The 16,151-nt window shown below is 31.8% G+C and overlaps 4 protein-coding genes across 9 annotated transcripts; 1 reads left to right on the forward strand and 3 right to left on the reverse strand.

Moving 5' to 3' along the window:
- The first annotated feature begins 692 nt into the window (after positions 1–692).
- Positions 693–7,707, forward strand: LOC120770882 (E3 ubiquitin-protein ligase Smurf1). Of its 3 annotated transcripts, none has more exons than XM_040098522.1 (10): positions 693–1,581; positions 2,143–2,315; positions 2,376–2,414; positions 3,758–3,994; positions 4,055–4,992; positions 5,057–6,395; positions 6,518–6,707; positions 6,761–6,960; positions 7,026–7,189; positions 7,267–7,707. In XM_040098522.1, the coding sequence occupies exons 2-10, from the start codon at positions 2,261–2,263 to the stop codon at positions 7,549–7,551; spliced, it is 3,447 nt and encodes a 1,148-aa protein (XP_039954456.1). In that variant the 5' UTR covers positions 693–1,581; positions 2,143–2,260; the 3' UTR covers positions 7,552–7,707. The 3 variants fall into 3 exon arrangements, with proteins under 3 accessions (XP_039954456.1, XP_039954458.1, XP_039954457.1); XM_040098524.1 differs by having other exon boundaries at positions 693–969; positions 2,129–2,315; XM_040098523.1 differs by having other exon boundaries at positions 693–969.
- A 66-nt stretch (positions 7,708–7,773) lies between these two features.
- On the reverse strand, positions 7,774–10,858 carry LOC120771709 (damage-control phosphatase ARMT1-like). The gene is made up of 7 exons (XM_040099856.1): positions 10,194–10,858; positions 10,013–10,118; positions 9,841–9,937; positions 9,507–9,775; positions 8,740–9,203; positions 8,510–8,649; positions 7,774–8,459 (listed from the first exon to the last, which is right to left on the reverse strand). The coding sequence occupies exons 1-7, from the start codon at positions 10,427–10,429 to the stop codon at positions 8,239–8,241; spliced, it is 1,533 nt and encodes a 510-aa protein (XP_039955790.1). The 5' UTR covers positions 10,430–10,858; the 3' UTR covers positions 7,774–8,238.
- Positions 10,859–10,953: 95 nt separating this feature from the next.
- LOC120771712 (damage-control phosphatase ARMT1-like) lies at positions 10,954–13,482 on the reverse strand. Of its 3 annotated transcripts, none has more exons than XM_040099861.1 (8): positions 13,385–13,482; positions 13,034–13,285; positions 12,870–12,972; positions 12,352–12,448; positions 12,021–12,295; positions 11,496–11,959; positions 11,287–11,426; positions 10,954–11,224 (listed from the first exon to the last, which is right to left on the reverse strand). In XM_040099861.1, exons 2-8 carry the CDS (start codon positions 13,123–13,125, stop codon positions 11,052–11,054), a joined length of 1,344 nt encoding a protein of 447 aa, XP_039955795.1. In that variant the 5' UTR covers positions 13,126–13,285; positions 13,385–13,482; the 3' UTR covers positions 10,954–11,051. The 3 variants fall into 3 exon arrangements, with proteins under 3 accessions (XP_039955795.1, XP_039955793.1, XP_039955794.1); XM_040099859.1 differs by having other exon boundaries at positions 12,870–12,975; XM_040099860.1 differs by having other exon boundaries at positions 12,870–12,975; positions 13,034–13,150; positions 13,385–13,473.
- A 330-nt stretch (positions 13,483–13,812) lies between these two features.
- On the reverse strand, positions 13,813–16,139 carry LOC120771710 (damage-control phosphatase ARMT1-like). Of its 2 annotated transcripts, none has more exons than XM_040099858.1 (8): positions 15,975–16,139; positions 15,730–15,913; positions 15,552–15,657; positions 15,306–15,396; positions 14,967–15,235; positions 14,451–14,914; positions 14,250–14,389; positions 13,813–14,191 (listed from the first exon to the last, which is right to left on the reverse strand). In XM_040099858.1, exons 2-8 carry the CDS (start codon positions 15,834–15,836, stop codon positions 13,992–13,994), a joined length of 1,377 nt encoding a protein of 458 aa, XP_039955792.1. In that variant the 5' UTR covers positions 15,837–15,913; positions 15,975–16,139; the 3' UTR covers positions 13,813–13,991. The 2 variants fall into 2 exon arrangements, with proteins under 2 accessions (XP_039955792.1, XP_039955791.1); XM_040099857.1 differs by having other exon boundaries at positions 15,300–15,396; positions 15,975–16,135.
- Positions 16,140–16,151: the final 12 nt, after the last annotated feature.

A 16,151-nucleotide genomic window follows, 5' to 3' on the forward strand; every position in this document is an offset into this window, starting at 1 on the left:
CTTTCCTCGCTTTGAGTGACAATTCATACTTAACAACGAACGCAGTGATAATATCAAATACGTATATATATATATATTAATTACACAGCTCAGGAAAAGAAGTGATAATCATATTTAAGTTGTTTAAAGCATAGAATTTTTTTTGTAACAATTGTCACAGCTTAAACCGAAGAAAGTAACGGTAAATCATTGACGTAATCTTGTATTATATGATTCTTGGTCACATCTATTCCGGATATATTCACAGTTGTTAATATCAAAAAATTCAATATTTAATTTGATACATAATAATTCAGGTTTAATAGGTCTTCTGCTATAATCTAAAATATATTATATAACCTATTGGTTAAATCACCGGTTAATTACCTAAAGCGCTACCAGGGATTTCTGTTGTACATTTTTAATGAGGTATCGTTATACTTTCTTGTACAAGCTCAAGCCCATCTTGTTGTTGTTACTTCTCTATGTAAAAGGAGAGCAAATATAGCGATCATAGAAACGGCGTATTTAAGACAGGTAATAATAATTAAATATATTTCAAGGTATTTGTTTTACTTAATAATGGTACCATGGCATGTTTACCATATTTCTTGTCTGTTTATACTAAGCTTCTTCGTCTTTCAAAAAGATTCACAATAAATACAAATGAATTCACCACGAAAGTCATGGTATAAACGAAGAACGATAAGGAATTGCTCAACAAAGATGGCGTTTTCCACTTTGCGAGATTTTGCACTTGCTCTAATAAGTAGTAATTAAATTTGTAGTAAAGTGATTGATTAGTGATTTAAATTTATGTCGCGGTGATTCAATAAAAACCCTGTTATTGTCTTCAAAACGTAAAAGTTATAAAAAAAGCTAACATCTAAAAGGCACAAATATATGGAATCGAAAAGGATAGAACTTGCAAATGCACACACACATACGCGATGGAATCACAGTAAAAAGTTATTGTATTAATTGTAAAATGTAATAAAATAACGCTTAATATTTTACACGTAAATTGAACATACTCGTGTTAATCTGTAGTTCAAATTTCTGAAAAAAGTCCTTATATATACCTTATTATAAGATTTACGCAGACAAAAAATAAGACCAAACAGTTTTCATTCATTTGCACATAAATTCATTTTAACATAGTATGTGTAATTGGTATGTTTGTATAGATATAAAGGTAAATTCGGTATTAATGATCGGTTGGTAATTGATAATTCCGTATCAGAGATATACATATAGTCTTACCAGATAAAAATTCGAAATTGTGAAGATTGTGGAACAGGTCCTAACTATGAGAAATTCAAGAAACATATGGTAATTTGAAATACGATACCCAGTGAAGACATACTAAAGAATTTAGTCATAATGTAAATCCTTTAAATATTGTGTACATAGTATTAAATTTTTTACTTCAGAACGCATGATTGTGTGGTAATTTATAACGAAAAATTTATGGTTCATATATAAAGAGGGTATTTGTCCCAAGAAGGTCGGTTTTAAGTAACCGGAACAGAACTGGACTGTCAATTAGGCACCATTTCTCGATATTACTTCAGGAATATTTTCTGCCGCTACAACAACAACGTATGTATGAGGTTTTTACTTTATGCTTGTATTCTTTTGTATAATTCAGATAAATTATTTTTAAAAAGGCCTCGTAATACAAAATTAAGGTATAAAGAAACCTAAAGTGAACTAGAAACTAGATCGACGTATGGGTTGATATTAATGTATAGTTTATTGCTGTCGCAGTTTTACTGTTTTGAAGATTGTTTTATGCTAGTGGACTGTCTTTAGTTTAATATAGCTATTTATTTACAATTAAAATTTGTTTAATTCTTTAGCAAATTAGGTATTTTGCACATAATTATATAAAAAAATAAAACAAAACAAATTTTTTATATATTGAAATTGATAATATTTAAATTTCATAAATACAGATTTATTTTATAAATCTCACATTATACTAGTGTCTGTTCATATATATGTACATAAATTACAATACATAAGACATATAAAATTGTGTCCTACAATATAAAATTTTTTATACAGTATATAATGAATTAAAATAAAATAATTAGATTTTCAAATTGAAAAGTATTTTCAAAAAAATAAAGATTTACTTTCTAAGTTTTTTCATTATAGAAGTTTCTGTTCATATCTACATAAATACATTATATAGAACGTGTAAATATTGTGCCCTATAATATAATTTAAAGTGCGCATTGCTTTTGAAACTAGAAGGCTTTTACCAACACAGAATATGAATAAATTAGATTATCCCCGCCGTAATGGAGCACACAAAGTGCGAATAACAAGTAAGTTTTTAAATTATAATGAATGTGGATTACAATTGATATGTGTAATTTTTATTTCAGTATTGTGTGCGCGAAACTTGGCTCGTAAGGATTTATTTAGTAAGTATTAATACTTTTATTGCAATATCAGTAGTCCTTTCTAAATTTACTATCACTTGTTAACCAAAATTTCGGACAAATTATATATTGTATTCAAAAACGTGCAGGCATGGTATATTGATGTGGAATATGATTTTGGTGATAGATCTCTTCACATTTTTAAAAGAACTATCTACTAAAATTTAATTGTGGAAACATTATGGATACAATAAGATCGTGTGATTGATTTTCCAACTAGATTTTGATAAATTTTGTAAATAGTTGTAATGTCACTATATATTGATTTTGCTTTCTGAAGCGCAATTAATCTTGCATAAAATGCAAATTGAAACCATAATAAATAATTTCTTAAGATGGACGATACGGGATGTACTACACTAATGAACTGAATTCAAATAGTTAGATGGATATTTAATAAATAGATTAAAAAAATATCAGATCATGTAAAATTGTCAACATATAAAATTTTCAATTGATCTCCATTCTATTCCTCTATAAAGTAATTAGCGACAGTCGGATTAAGGAAAACAGAACGGACACTGAATTTTTCCGGCCAAGATGTGTTAACGCAACTACATTCCTCACAATTATTTAGGTATTCTACTCTATAAATAAGAACTATTACAAAAAAATACAAGGGCAGCATATTCATTGGTATATTCACTTAATAGCTTTTCATGCTAGGTAGGTACATACAAATTCAATGAACATGCTGCGACAATTCCACGACTTTTAAGAGTTGCACTCACAATTCATAAGTTTACACAACTCGTACATAGGTGTAGGCACAACAAGCAGTGTAAAATTTTGAAATTTCATTTGGAGTTATTGATAACATTAATTTCAAAACCAAAGGATAATGAAAGCTGCGATATTCAATTAAATGTATCTTCTCAATAGACCATAATAAATTTCAATGTTTATTTAAAAAAAGTGATTGAACAAAAATGCTTAAGAACGTCCTTTAAATTCGTTAATTTTTCGTTTTCTTTTACAAGTACACTTTACCAACTCTCTGTGATGAATCTGAAAAAAATTATGCTATTCATCTACTTAATCTCATGATATGTTTAAACTTAGTTTTTTTTTTTTAAACGTAGTTTTATCACAATGATGTGGCAGAGTTACAGGTTTTTATCTTCGAAAGTTAAAACAACGTCGGTAATCATTTGAGTTCTTTCTAAGAAGAAGTTAAATATGCTTTTAGCCCAGTTAACTGCTGAATGCTTAAAGAACATAAGACATGCAGAGTGAAGTGTTAAACTGTAAGATTTATGTACAGATTCAAGATTTCGATTTTAAATACGATTTATATAATGGATTTTTTATGTCTTTTCTCTCAGGACTTCCAGACCCATTCGCTAAAGTACAGGTCGATGGTACAGCACAAATATATACTACGGATGTTAGCAAGTCAACTTTAGATCCTAAATGGAATGCACACTACGACCTTTTTATTGGTAGTAACGATGCTGTTACTATTACAGTTTGGAATCAGCGGAAAATACATAAAGCTAGTGGATTCCTTGGTTGTGTACGCATACCTGCAGATTCAATACAGAAGTTGAAAGGAATGGGATGTACGTCAATACATATTTGAATAGGAATTTTTAATAAATGGTGTATATATCCTTCTTTAGTTACGCGGTTAAATTTGGGAAAACTTTCTCCTGAGGATGATGATATGGTGCGTGGACAGATTATAATTGCCTTATTGTCAAAAGATGGTCCATGTGGGGGCAACCCTTTGGCGGTGGTGGGTCCCAGTGGAGATGTTCGTGGCCCATCGGAAGGAGATTCTTCTGAAGATAATTTACCAGAAGGCTGGGAAGAACGTCGCGCTGGTAATGGCCGCGTATATTATGTAAATCATGCTACAAAATCTACGCAATGGGATAGACCTAGTATGCGCTGTCGTCAACGGCCAAGGGTCCAAAATATTGAAGGTACTAATGTGCGACATCCCGCCGGACCAACTCGATCGAACACTTGTACAAATCTTCTTAACGGAGAAAATAGTTGCAGTTCTGAGAGAAATGGAGCCGAAGCATCTGACGAAAGGCGTCATTCTACGGAAGTGCTACCATGTTCGAACGTGGGTTGTAGCAGTATTATCAGTAATGTCAACGCAAACGTTAACATCCAAATAGGCAAGGAGAATTGTAGTCCAAAGTGTGTGGAAAATGATGATAGTTTGACAGTCGCGGTATCCAATATAAGAAAACCAAATCAGCAGGTACGCGGCAATAATCAACAAAATCAAAATTCTATTGGTGCTACTACACAAGCAGCTGCGCAGATGCGTGTAAGTGATTATAATAATGCTTCGACAACAGTTTCTACGATAGATACTCCAGCGGTTGGCACAACTACGACAACAACCGCTACCGCTTCTATTATGTTTACATCGGGTAACATTTCAAATGGAGAAGCGGGTAACAATAGCCACAGTAGGAAGCTAGCAACAATTTCAAATGGCCAACAAGCGGGGCATTTATTTAATGAGCAGCTTTCCTCAGAATCTGCTGACGGATCTCTGGTATTAGGTACGCCACAGCGTCCGAATAATCCAAATCAGGTAATTATAAATACCATACCCTTTTTGAATTAATACTAAAGTACTATGTATATGATTTATTTAGGCAAACGGTAATGCTGGTAGTACAAACGGATCGAATGCCACTCAATTACATATTAATGGTTGGAGTCCCGAAAGTAATGACCATCTCTCTTCATCTACATCTACTAGCATATTATTGAGCCCTAACTCAGGAAATGGCAATACTGTGGCTACTGGCGGTATTACTGGGTCAAATATCAGTCAGAGCCCCAACGCAAACTCGAACTCACAAAGTTCAAAGCAGACTAGTACTACAACATCAAATGGCAATCATCGGGATAGAGAACATGACCGTGATAGAGAGCGTGAAAGGGATATACGAAATGGTAGTGTACCATCTTCTTCAAATACAGGAGTTCCAGGAACAACTGTTTGTAATCAACGTTCTCAGCGACGTCCTGCAAGAGGAACTGAAGAGCCATCACGTCGCCGTTCATCGCGAAGCACGCGCGCTTCCAGCAACAGCGGTGGTGGAAGTAATCGATATGCCATTTGTAGTAATAGCGGAACAAATCCAATAGTACGTCCATTAATGGACCTTCCAACGGGTTATGAGATGCGAACTACTCAACAAGGTCAAGTATACTTTTTCCACACTCCTACTGGTGTATCGACATGGCATGATCCACGTATACCTCGTGATTTTGACACACAACATCTAACACTTGATGCAATCGGACCTCTTCCAAGTGGTTGGGAGCAACGAAAAACTGCTTCTGGGAGAGTGTACTTTGTAGATCACAATAATCGGACAACACAGTTTACTGATCCCCGATTTAATTGTAATATTCTCCAAATGATACGGCGCGGCGCACTATCTAATACCGGAAATTGTCCCAGTGCAGCGAATAATTTGGTTTCTACGGGTAATGGGAGTATCGTGCAGCAGCTTTCTCCAGCAGCCTCGCATCCGTTGTCAAGTGGGAATAGCGGTTCAACAAGTGGTAATACTGGTGCATCCCATCGTATAGCTAATAACACAAGTACACCGCCCGCAGACCTGCCGCAAGGTCTTTTAGAAGGTTCTGAACTGCTTCCCAAATATCGGCGGGATTTAGTTAGTAAAATGCGCGCTCTGCGCACCGACTTGCAGACACTGCAACCACAGTCCGGTCACTGTCGTCTTGAAGTGTCACGTAACGAAATATTTGAAGAGAGTTACAGACTGATTATGAAAATGCGACCTAAGGACATGCGTAAACGCTTAATGGTAAAATTCAAAGGAGAAGAAGGCCTTGATTACGGTGGAGTTGCGCGTGAGTGGCTTCATTTATTATCGCGTGAAATGCTTAATCCCCAATATGGATTGTTTCAATATTCACGTGATGATCACTATACGTTGCAAATTAATCCAGACTCGGGTAAGTAATGCCTTGCATTGACAATCTTTGAAATATTCAAATTGGTTATTTAAATTAATATAGCAAAGAATATTTATTTTAACTTTTTATTGTCAAATTCTTATCTATTTTATGTGTTTTAGGTGTTAATCCAGACCACTTATCGTATTTCCACTTCGTTGGTCGCATTCTAGGGATAGCTGTATTTCATGGACACTGCTTAGATGGTGGTTTTACAACACCATTTTATAAGCAACTTCTTAATAAACCGATAACTTTAAATGATATAGAAGGTGTTGATCCAGAGTTGCATCGTAGTCTAACTTGGATGCTGTAAGTCACTCAAATAGATGCAATTCCAAAATTAACAATATATCTAATTATAGTGAGAATAATATAACGGGAATTATAGACTCCACATTTAGTGTTGAGAACAATAGTTTTGGCGCATTGGTAGTTCATGAATTAAAGCCGCTAGGTGCCTCAATATCAGTAACAGAGGATAATAAGCGCGAATATGTTAAACTTTATGTAAATTACAGATTTATGCGAGGTATAGAGCAACAATTTCTGGCGTTACAGAAAGGTTAATATATACCTATAAACTATTCAAATGTGCGTACTTATGACATCTCCCGTTTTATTTGGTAGGTTTTTGTGAACTTATTCCAGGTCAGCTTTTGAGACCTTTTGATGAGCGTGAATTAGAATTAGTAATTGGCGGAATTTCTAGCATTGATGTTAATGACTGGCGCGTCAATACAAGACTGAAACACTGTACACCAGAAACGCAACAAGTGATATGGTTCTGGCAGGTAATAGTTAATGATTTTCTTCATTAATTTATTTAATTGCTAATTGCTTATATATACATATTTTTTTTATCTTTGAGGTGGTGGAATCTTACTCTTCAGAAATGCGTGCACGTCTTTTGCAATTTGTAACTGGTTCATCAAGGGTGCCATTGCAAGGTTTTCGAGCATTGCAAGGTTCAACTGGAGCGGTAGGCCCACGGTTATTTACTATACACCTAACTACAGATGTGCCCACTCAAAATTTGCCAAAGGCACATACTTGCTTCAATCGCATTGATTTACCGCCTTATGAAACATACCAGTTGCTTTGCGATAAGTTGACGCAGGCTGTGGAAGAAACTTGTGGATTTGCTGTAGAATAGTTATTTAAGTGGAGTGATAGAAGTAATCTGGTGGTAGAATGCTACACATTTAAATACTTACCTAATAACCAGTGGATCTAAAAAACATGTATTTTTCCTACTTATTTGGATGGATTGAAAAAAAAAACATCACTGCTTCCCTTTTTTCAATTTGTTAATTATTAATTTTTTGATTAATTGTTGTCGATTTTCTTTATTTAGAAGAATCGCAAATAAATTATACATACAGATGTATAATATTAAATAACAATAAATATACACATATGTATACACAGTTCTGTTCATATACGAGTACATATAGTATCGTAGCCGAGAATATCAGAACATATGTATGTATATAACTATAAGATATAATGAGAAAAATCTTTTGTTATAATGGTTTTAACACTTTAAGAAATCATGATTGTGATTAATCAGTTAATAAAAATTGAAGATATCTGCACTCAAGAATTAGAAAATTGTTTTTTTTTTAGCAGTGTTATATGTTTTGTTGTATGTATTGATATAGAAATCCTAGTATTGATACTACTCTTCCTACTTTTACCATCTTACGAAAGGTTAAAAAATTCAAATTACGTAGGGGTGGTTATGGAGTAGAATTTATTTATACATTGCTACAATTTGGGTTTCCTTGATTTCTAAGCAAATATGGGTCACCTGAGATCAAACACATCTTGAAAAACACGATTACATATATTGTTGCCCAAGCGTACTGTGTTCTAGAGAGTCTGGTGTGGTATTTGGGCAACCACAGTAGTTTTTTTCTATAAACTGTATGGTGCCATATTCACCACTCAGCATCCAATCTTTGTTCTTTTTTGCCAAGTCTTCATTTTTTCCTGGACTCATGCCACAAATAATTTCAGTTTTTACAATTCGTAAACTACATATATTAGCTGGCTGAAAACCTTTAATGAGAACGTTTTAATTAAGCTAGATATTTCTATTGTGCCTTTACCCCTAATACAAGTTATGAACGGCTCCGAGGCATCCCAACGAAAATCCCCTATTAGTTTTCTGTAGTTACAGTCACCTTTAATAATGATCATATGAGCATGAGTAAGTTTTTCATATAAATCTGGACGTACATCGCGCATTCTGAAGAAAAAAATTTATAAATATGTTTATATGCTATATCTGAGTATGTTTATATATGTATGTATTTTCGGTAAGATACTATACCCGTACCTGTAAAATTCATATGGACTTGTCCAAAAATAATCAGCCTCTGCAACTTCAAATTTACCTTCATTCAAGTTTTGGAGCCATATTCTGGCGTATTCTTGTGTGCAACGCCCAGCCTGTTTTTTTAATTGTTGAAGAGTCCAAAGGAAATCTGTGATTGTTGCATCCGTTACAAACCAAGGAACTGCTTTCATGTGAAAACGGACTTTGTCTACCAGTTTCGATTCCAGCAAATAATGAGCCAGTATGAAGTCTACAACCAACTCGTAACCAGCGTTGTCGCAAATGAAATCTACTTGTACGGGCTTAGTGTGATCCGCCGATTTAAAAGAATTGATAACCGAAGTTGTACTATCAATTATTATATTCTTCTCATAAGCTCGTAAGTGATCAAATGGTCCTTTGCGTTTTACGTTGTATTTTTCTGTGTCAGCAGATATATCGCATTGATTACCCCAAAGATTAAGCTGCAATATAATTGGGTTAACCGTCCGATGATAATAAATAACGATTATACTGGCAGAATTTAAGCACTAGATTATATCGAACGAGTTATATTAAAAACCAAGAGGATTTTAATAAATAAATGTAAACTGTAATATTATATACTTATATGTTACTTTCATATACATACATAAGTATGTATAAATTTCTATAATGAGAAGTGTAGGTATTTTAGGAGGAGGGAAATTCGTCCTCTAAAAAATATAAAAAATAATTTTGTATACATATATGTACATATATATGTATGTATATATAGAGTTACGTACCCTTAAAAGGAACCGTAATACATCATCAGAAGTCTGCACGGTACGTATTCCAAACAGTATAATTTCTATTGTCGATAAAAATGCTATTAGGGATTTATGTTTTTTCACAACGTAGTAGTCGAATGCTTTTAAAGTTTTTGTGTTTTCTAAATAGCATATCAAACGGCGAAAAACATAACATTCGGCATAAAGAAAGCATGTACTGAAGAAAGTATTTTGCCCTTCCTCAAGATTTAACAGGAAGTTGTTCCAAAATTCTTTATCTGGCTCTATATTTGGAAGTTGACCAAACTAATTAATGTTTCCACTTTATAAAGATTAGTTTAATATATACCAGCTCCAGAAAATTGATGAAAGGGTCCATCATGCTCCAATCGGTATTTTAATTGATTTATTCTATAAATTACCTTTGCAAAGTCCCCTCGAGATTCCTGAGTTTTACAATTGTAAAGATTTTCAGAAACTTAAATATTATACTTGAGTTCTATCAGTATGCCTTTTCATACCTCGCCATTTTGTGACACTAAAATATCCAAATTCTCTGACAAATTAAGGATTATTTCTGCTAAATTATGTGGAAGTCTGTAGCGCAAGACGAAGTAGGCAAAACTTCTAAAAATAGTTAGAATTCAAACTTTACTGGCATCGTAATTATTATTATTCTCATGTATGTATATCGAGCTTAACTGCTTGTATCGGGCTGAAATTAGCGAATGCCTTGGGGTTCTTGAATTTAATATACCATATTTAATATCGAATTCGTAGTTTGCACTGGACATTTTGAAATCTTCAGTTTGTTTATTTAATTGCCGAAAATTGTTCCGCGACGGACATAGGATCGTTGAAATTATATATGTATATAAAATATTTGTGCGCGAATATTCAACTGCAATTAACAATGCATCACATATTCTTTTGACCATTTAACGCAAATTCTTTTGTAATTTTTATTTTTATTTTTTTCTTAAATTAATATTTTTATGTTGCTGCATTATTCAATTCTAATAATAAAAAAAAGCTGTTGCTTTTCATGATTGTTTTAAACGATATGTGTTTAATAACGTAAAATTTAAAGTAAGGTAGAATTAATTGTTGTGCTGAGAAACTTTTGTGTAATGTTTTGACTTTTTCAAATTTTTCAAAACTGTTGCTAAAAGTGGTAAGATCTTCTAAATACAGTTGAGGTAAGAGAGTAAAATAGATTGCATTTCTGTGTACATTATTGAAGTTTTTAAATACATATTATTTTAAAAATGTCAAACTTGACACTGAAATGATTTAGACTGATAACCTTCAAATAAAGAAAAAGAGGTTGGAAGTGGATTATTTATATATTAAATATTAGTGAAGTGCTAGTGATTGCGTATGACCGATCGTCTTTAAAGTTTAATTACTTAACTTTGAAAATTTTCTATATACGTTGTGTTGGATTGAAAATTTCACAATCTTTTATATTTCCATGCATATTTGAATTTACCCAGTATTTGGCATTTTTATTATATGTTTGTTATCTTATACTCAATATAAATCGAATGCAACTTCTTATTACGTGTCATTTAAATATTTGATTTTGTTTGCACATTGTATAGTGCCATATTCACCAGTTATCATCCAATCCTTACTTTCTTTTTCTAAAATATCGGATTGCCCTTCTAAAAGTCCACATATCACATCAGCTTTAACTGTACGTAAACTGCAAATATTTGTCGGCAGAAAACCTGTATGAATAGATAGAAATTTAAAGAGTTGTAACTTTTTTATTTGTTATTAAAATTTTCACCTCTCAGACATGTATCAAATGATTCTGTGAAATCCCAGGAGAAGTCGCTGATAAGTTTTCGGTAGTTAAGATCGCCTTTGAAAATTACTAAATGTGATATAGAAAGCCTTTTATACAAATCTGGATCAATTTCAGACATCCTATGGTGGGTGGGTAAGCAAAATAAATATACACATACGTTTAGCACCAATGAAAATAATGAAATTCACCTATAATATTCATAGGGACTTGTCCAGAAATTATTAATATTAGCCACTTCGAATTTATTTTCTACAACAAACTTTTGCCATTTTTTTCCATACTCTCGTAAAACAGGCGTTGCATGATCCTTCATAAATTGTAAACTCCAACGAAAGTCATTGATAGTTGCATCTGATATAAACCAAGGTATAGCTTTTAAGTTAAATCGAACTTTGTCAGCTAATTTACTTTCGATTAAATAGTCGGCGAGTATGAAATCGGTAAAAAGTTCATAACCAGCATTATCACAAATAAATTCAATAACAATGTCATTTCGCCGGTCTGCTGATTTCAAAATTTCAATAACTTGAGAGCTTTCGTCAATAATGACTCTTTTATCCAAGTTTTTAACAAGTTCGAATGGATTTCCATTAAGTTTTACTTCTTTACCCGAAGATATGGACAAATCACAGCGGTTTCCCCATAAATTGAGCTGGAATGTTATTATGAAATAAATTAAAAACTTATATAAATTGATGTTATATGTGTTAAACCTTCAATAAAATTTGTAAATTATCATCGGATATACAGGTTTTCATGCTTTCAAGACCATGAATAATTTCAAGCATTGGTTCTACGCTAATTACAAAGGCATTTTGCTTGTTTTGTGAAAAATAGTCGTATGCTTTAAGTACTTTATGATTTTCAAAGAAGTAATATAAACGTCGGTATATATAGCATTCAGAATATAGCCAACATGCTTTAAAAAATGTGTTTGAGTCATCGTCCAGGTCGTTAAGAAAACTATTCCAAAGCCTCTTGTCACCATCTATTAATTGATAAATATCAAAATGTTAACACTAAATAATACAAATATGATTTTACCGATTCCCTCAAATGTTTCCATGACGTGATCGTTTTCCAGTATACATTTTAATTGTAAAATCTTGTCTACAATAGTAAGGATGTCATTTCGCATTACCTGAAAGTGAAAAAATACTTTTAAAAAAACCACATAAATTTTAATATTCTACAGATTTTTGAATTTAATCTCATTTACTTTGCAATAAGGTCATTTACTTTGAAATGCAAACATACCTGTGTATGTAGTTATGTGAAATAATAATTTTTTAGAATGTGAAATGATAAAACTAATTTGAGCAATTTAGATAAATATTAATTAAATTGCGTCCAATTGACATTGACATAATACATTTTCTTTTTAAGGAAAATATTTAGAAATATACATATTATCCTATTAATAGTATTATTATTATTTTTTAACACGATGGAAAATTACAATTATATATTTAATCTACTTTTTTCTAAGATATGTGGTAAAAGTTGCAAAGTTCAATTAATATTTTATTTATGAAATTTTATACTAATCCTCGAATACCAACCTCTCCAAACTCAGCGATTATATTTTCACAGTTATTTGTTATGTCTCCAATAGTATTTTGTAGTATTTGCGGCAATCGGAATTTCATTGTTTTATAGGCAAAACTTCTGTTTTTATAATGAATGAGTATTAATATTTGTATTTTTAAATTTTGTCATACCATACTGTTTATAACGAGCCGAAAGAAAATTGTGCCTTGGAGTTTTAATATCCATGATGTATGACGGGTCCGGTTTACATAAAACTTCACTTGCCATTATCCTGTTATTATGGAATTATAATCTAGATGAAAACTTTCAGTTAATACGATCAATTCGTAAAGTGACGCAATATGTTTCCTTTATCTCAAGGTGCCCCTTTTCATTAGGGTAAATTAGAGATGCAAGAGATCAATGTTTTGGAACATGATAAATATACCTAAGTACATATGTATATGAATATATGCAGTTTTCATTAAATGCTTTATTGAGCATAAATACAATGTTACAATAATGCATTTGTTTTAATTTTTATTACCTTTAAGAAACGAATTCGATTTTATTGATATATTAATCGTATTTTTATACTAAGGTAATATAGTTTATTAGATCTTATAGTTAATAGTATGGTGAAATATACCCACAGTATTTTCCACATTTTAGTATGGTAAGATGTACTCAAACGAAAACAGCTGATAGTACCTGAACACTTTTAAAGTTTTTTGCACTAAACCTGGAAAGAATAACTGTCAGCTGTTTTCGTTAACCAAATTCTTAATTTTTTTTCTCCAAACTCAATATAAATTTCTTGACTAATAGTGAAGAATAGAAAAAAACGAATGTGTCAGGAGAATCAGAAGGCATTTTTCATATCGTCGTATTTGCAATGGAATTTTTATTTTTCTCTTAACTCTCTATGAAGCGAGAATTTTACTTATTTCAAAGCAATAAAACATCAAACAAAAATTTGGCAGAGTAAATGTAACAATAACAAATAATTTTATTAATAAAAAAAATGTATCTCAATGCATTGTTGAGTAAAGTGTAATTTTAGAATAAATAGATTTATTTGACTACTTATCTTGTACTGAAATAATAGCCTGGAGATTCTAAAAAGTTCTTCTCAAAGAGCTATCTTCTGGAAATTACTCCATACTTAAAGAACTTGTTATGGCTGCTTTGTCATAAATGGTTGGTTTACTTATAAATTGTATAGTGCCATACTCTCCAGTTGTCATCCAGTTTTGATCAAGTTCAAATACCTTTTCAGCTTGTCCTTCTAATAGGCCACAAATCAAATCAGCTTTTACGGTTCTTAAGCTTACAAAATCCGTTGGCAGAAAGCCTTTATGACAAATAACAATTGAGTGATGGTCAGTAAAAGTTTATCAACATTAATTTACCTCTTAAACATGTTATAAATTGTTCCGTACAGCTCCATGAAAAATCCCCAATTAGTTTTCTGTAGTTAAGATCTCCCTTAAAAATAACCAGACGGGATTCCGATAATTTCTGATATAATTCAGGGTTAATGTTGCACATTCTAAAATAGTAAAGTGCCTTTGATTAGTGAACCGCAATTAAGCATATCTTCGCATTATTACCTATAGTATTCATAAGGGCTTGTCCAAAAATAATCCAATGGAGCGATTTCAAATTTTTTATGGTTCAGAAGTTCTTGCCATCTTTCCCCATATTGTTTTAAAATAGGTATAGAGTGATTTTGAAGATAGTACAATGTCCAATTTAAATCGTTTATTGTAGCATCGGAAACGAACCAAGGAATAGCTTTTAAATTAAAACGAACTTTTTCCACTAATTTACTTTTTATCAAATAATCAGCAAGGACAAAATCAGTGAAAAGTTCATATCCAGCATTGTCACATACGAATTCCACAACAGCTGGTTTATTACTATTTGTGGACTTTAGACATTCAAAAACCGACTTCGAGTTATCGATGAGAATTTTATTGTCAAAGCTTCGTATAAGATCAAAAGGGTTGTTACCAAGTTGAACCTGCTTTCCAGATGTAATAGATAGATCACAGCGATTGCCCCACAAATTAAGCTGTTTTATAAATAAATATCATTTTTTTGTCATTAATAAAGTAAAAAATTACCTTAATCATCAGTCGAAATGAATCATAAGTGATTTCAATACCTTGAAGAACATTCAGAATTTCCTCAATGCATACAACTGAATTAATGAGAGCATTTTGTTTTTGCTTAGCAAAATAGTCAAAACTTTTTAAAGTTTTAGAGTTTTCGAAAAATGATGATAATCGGCGATACATATAACACTCAGCGTAAAGCCAGCAAGTTTTAAAAAAACTATTGTTCTCTTCGTCCATATTTTGTATAAAGCTGTTCCAAATTTCTATATCAGGTTCTAAATAAAGCAATAACATATATGTATGAATATTAACTATTTTGATCTATAAATGCTTACGTACCATTACCCTCAAAAGGCTCAAGAGCTTTATCAGTTTGAAGTTGGTACTTTAATTTTGATATGGAACCAATAATATTTTTAATTTCTTCTCGCGAATCCTATAAATGTATCAGATATCAAATACACATAAATAAACATCTGCATATGTATGTACAAAAAATGCATATTTTTGCACATATTTACTTTCAATAAATAATATATCGCTACTTTCACGAATAATTACTTTTTTAAATGTTTCTAACTACTCACTAACCTCACCGTACTTTGATATCAGCTCATCCTTATCTTTTGTTATACTGTCAATTATACTTGTAAGTGTTACTGGTAGTCGCGAGCGCAAAGTATAATAGGCGAAACTCCTGCAAAAGATATTTTTTATTTATAATTATGTGTATTTAATCAATTAGTTAAGAGTTAAATAATTAATTTACTGTTTATAGCGGCCACACATTGGAGAGCGTGGAGGGGTATTTAAATTTAAAATACCATATTTGGCGTCAAATTCTGTCGAAGGCGCCTTGGAAGTAGAACTGGACATGCTCCACGGTATCGAATTTTTTTATTTAAAAGATATACGGGGAATGAATTGTACTTTTGATATAGTATAATATTCGACTAAAAATATAAAAAATACAACAATTTTTTTAAATGTAAACACTATACTTTTTAAACTAACCTTAAATGTTGATTTAAATCGCAACAAATCTTTTAAGATATTTATAGTTTTTTGACAGATTTTATTTGATATTGGATCATCTGGTTTCCACTATACGTAAACAATAACCATATGGGTGAGCTGCAACTAGTAATGCCGTATTAAAAAAATGGAAAAGTTATATTTTAAAACAGAACT

The sequence above is a fragment of the Bactrocera tryoni genome, chromosome 3 (genome assembly GCF_016617805.1).
Source record: "Bactrocera tryoni isolate S06 chromosome 3, CSIRO_BtryS06_freeze2, whole genome shotgun sequence".
Taxonomy (NCBI): Eukaryota; Metazoa; Arthropoda; class Insecta; order Diptera; family Tephritidae; genus Bactrocera; species Bactrocera tryoni.

What these genes read in the sequence shown, in the direction of transcription:
- LOC120770882 (XM_040098522.1), top strand. Translation starts at nt 2,261, where the DNA reads ATGAATAAATTAGATTATCCCCGCCGTAATGGAGCACACAAAGTGCGA. An exon ending in ACACAAAGTGCGAATAACAA is followed by an intron (nt 2,316 to 2,375) that starts GTAAGTTTTTAA and finishes TTTTTATTTCAG; the next exon opens with TATTGTGTGCGCGAAACTTG. An exon ending in AAGTGATATGGTTCTGGCAG is followed by an intron (nt 7,190 to 7,266) that starts GTAATAGTTAAT and finishes TTTATCTTTGAG; the next exon opens with GTGGTGGAATCTTACTCTTC.
- LOC120771709 (XM_040099856.1), bottom strand. Translation starts at nt 10,429, where the DNA reads ATGGTCAAAAGAATATGTGATGCATTGTTAATTGCAGTTGAATATTCG. An exon ending in TCATCAATTTTCTGGAGCTG is followed by an intron (nt 9,776 to 9,840) that starts GTATATATTAAA and finishes TTCCAAATATAG; the next exon opens with AGCCAGATAAAGAATTTTGG. An exon ending in TATTACGGTTCCTTTTAAGG is followed by an intron (nt 9,204 to 9,506) that starts GTACGTAACTCT and finishes ATTATATTGCAG; the next exon opens with CTTAATCTTTGGGGTAATCA.
- LOC120771712 (XM_040099859.1), bottom strand. Translation starts at nt 13,125, where the DNA reads ATGGCAAGTGAAGTTTTATGTAAACCGGACCCGTCATACATCATGGAT. An exon ending in AGTCCCTATGAATATTATAG is followed by an intron (nt 11,427 to 11,495) that starts GTGAATTTCATT and finishes CACCCACCATAG; the next exon opens with GATGTCTGAAATTGATCCAG. An exon ending in ATTTGATACATGTCTGAGAG is followed by an intron (nt 11,225 to 11,286) that starts GTGAAAATTTTA and finishes CTATTCATACAG; the next exon opens with GTTTTCTGCCGACAAATATT.
- LOC120771710 (XM_040099857.1), bottom strand. Translation starts at nt 15,836, where the DNA reads ATGTCCAGTTCTACTTCCAAGGCGCCTTCGACAGAATTTGACGCCAAA. An exon ending in ATGTGTGGCCGCTATAAACA is followed by an intron (nt 15,658 to 15,729) that starts GTAAATTAATTA and finishes TATCTTTTGCAG; the next exon opens with GAGTTTCGCCTATTATACTT. An exon ending in ATTTATAACATGTTTAAGAG is followed by an intron (nt 14,192 to 14,249) that starts GTAAATTAATGT and finishes TTTGTCATAAAG; the next exon opens with GCTTTCTGCCAACGGATTTT.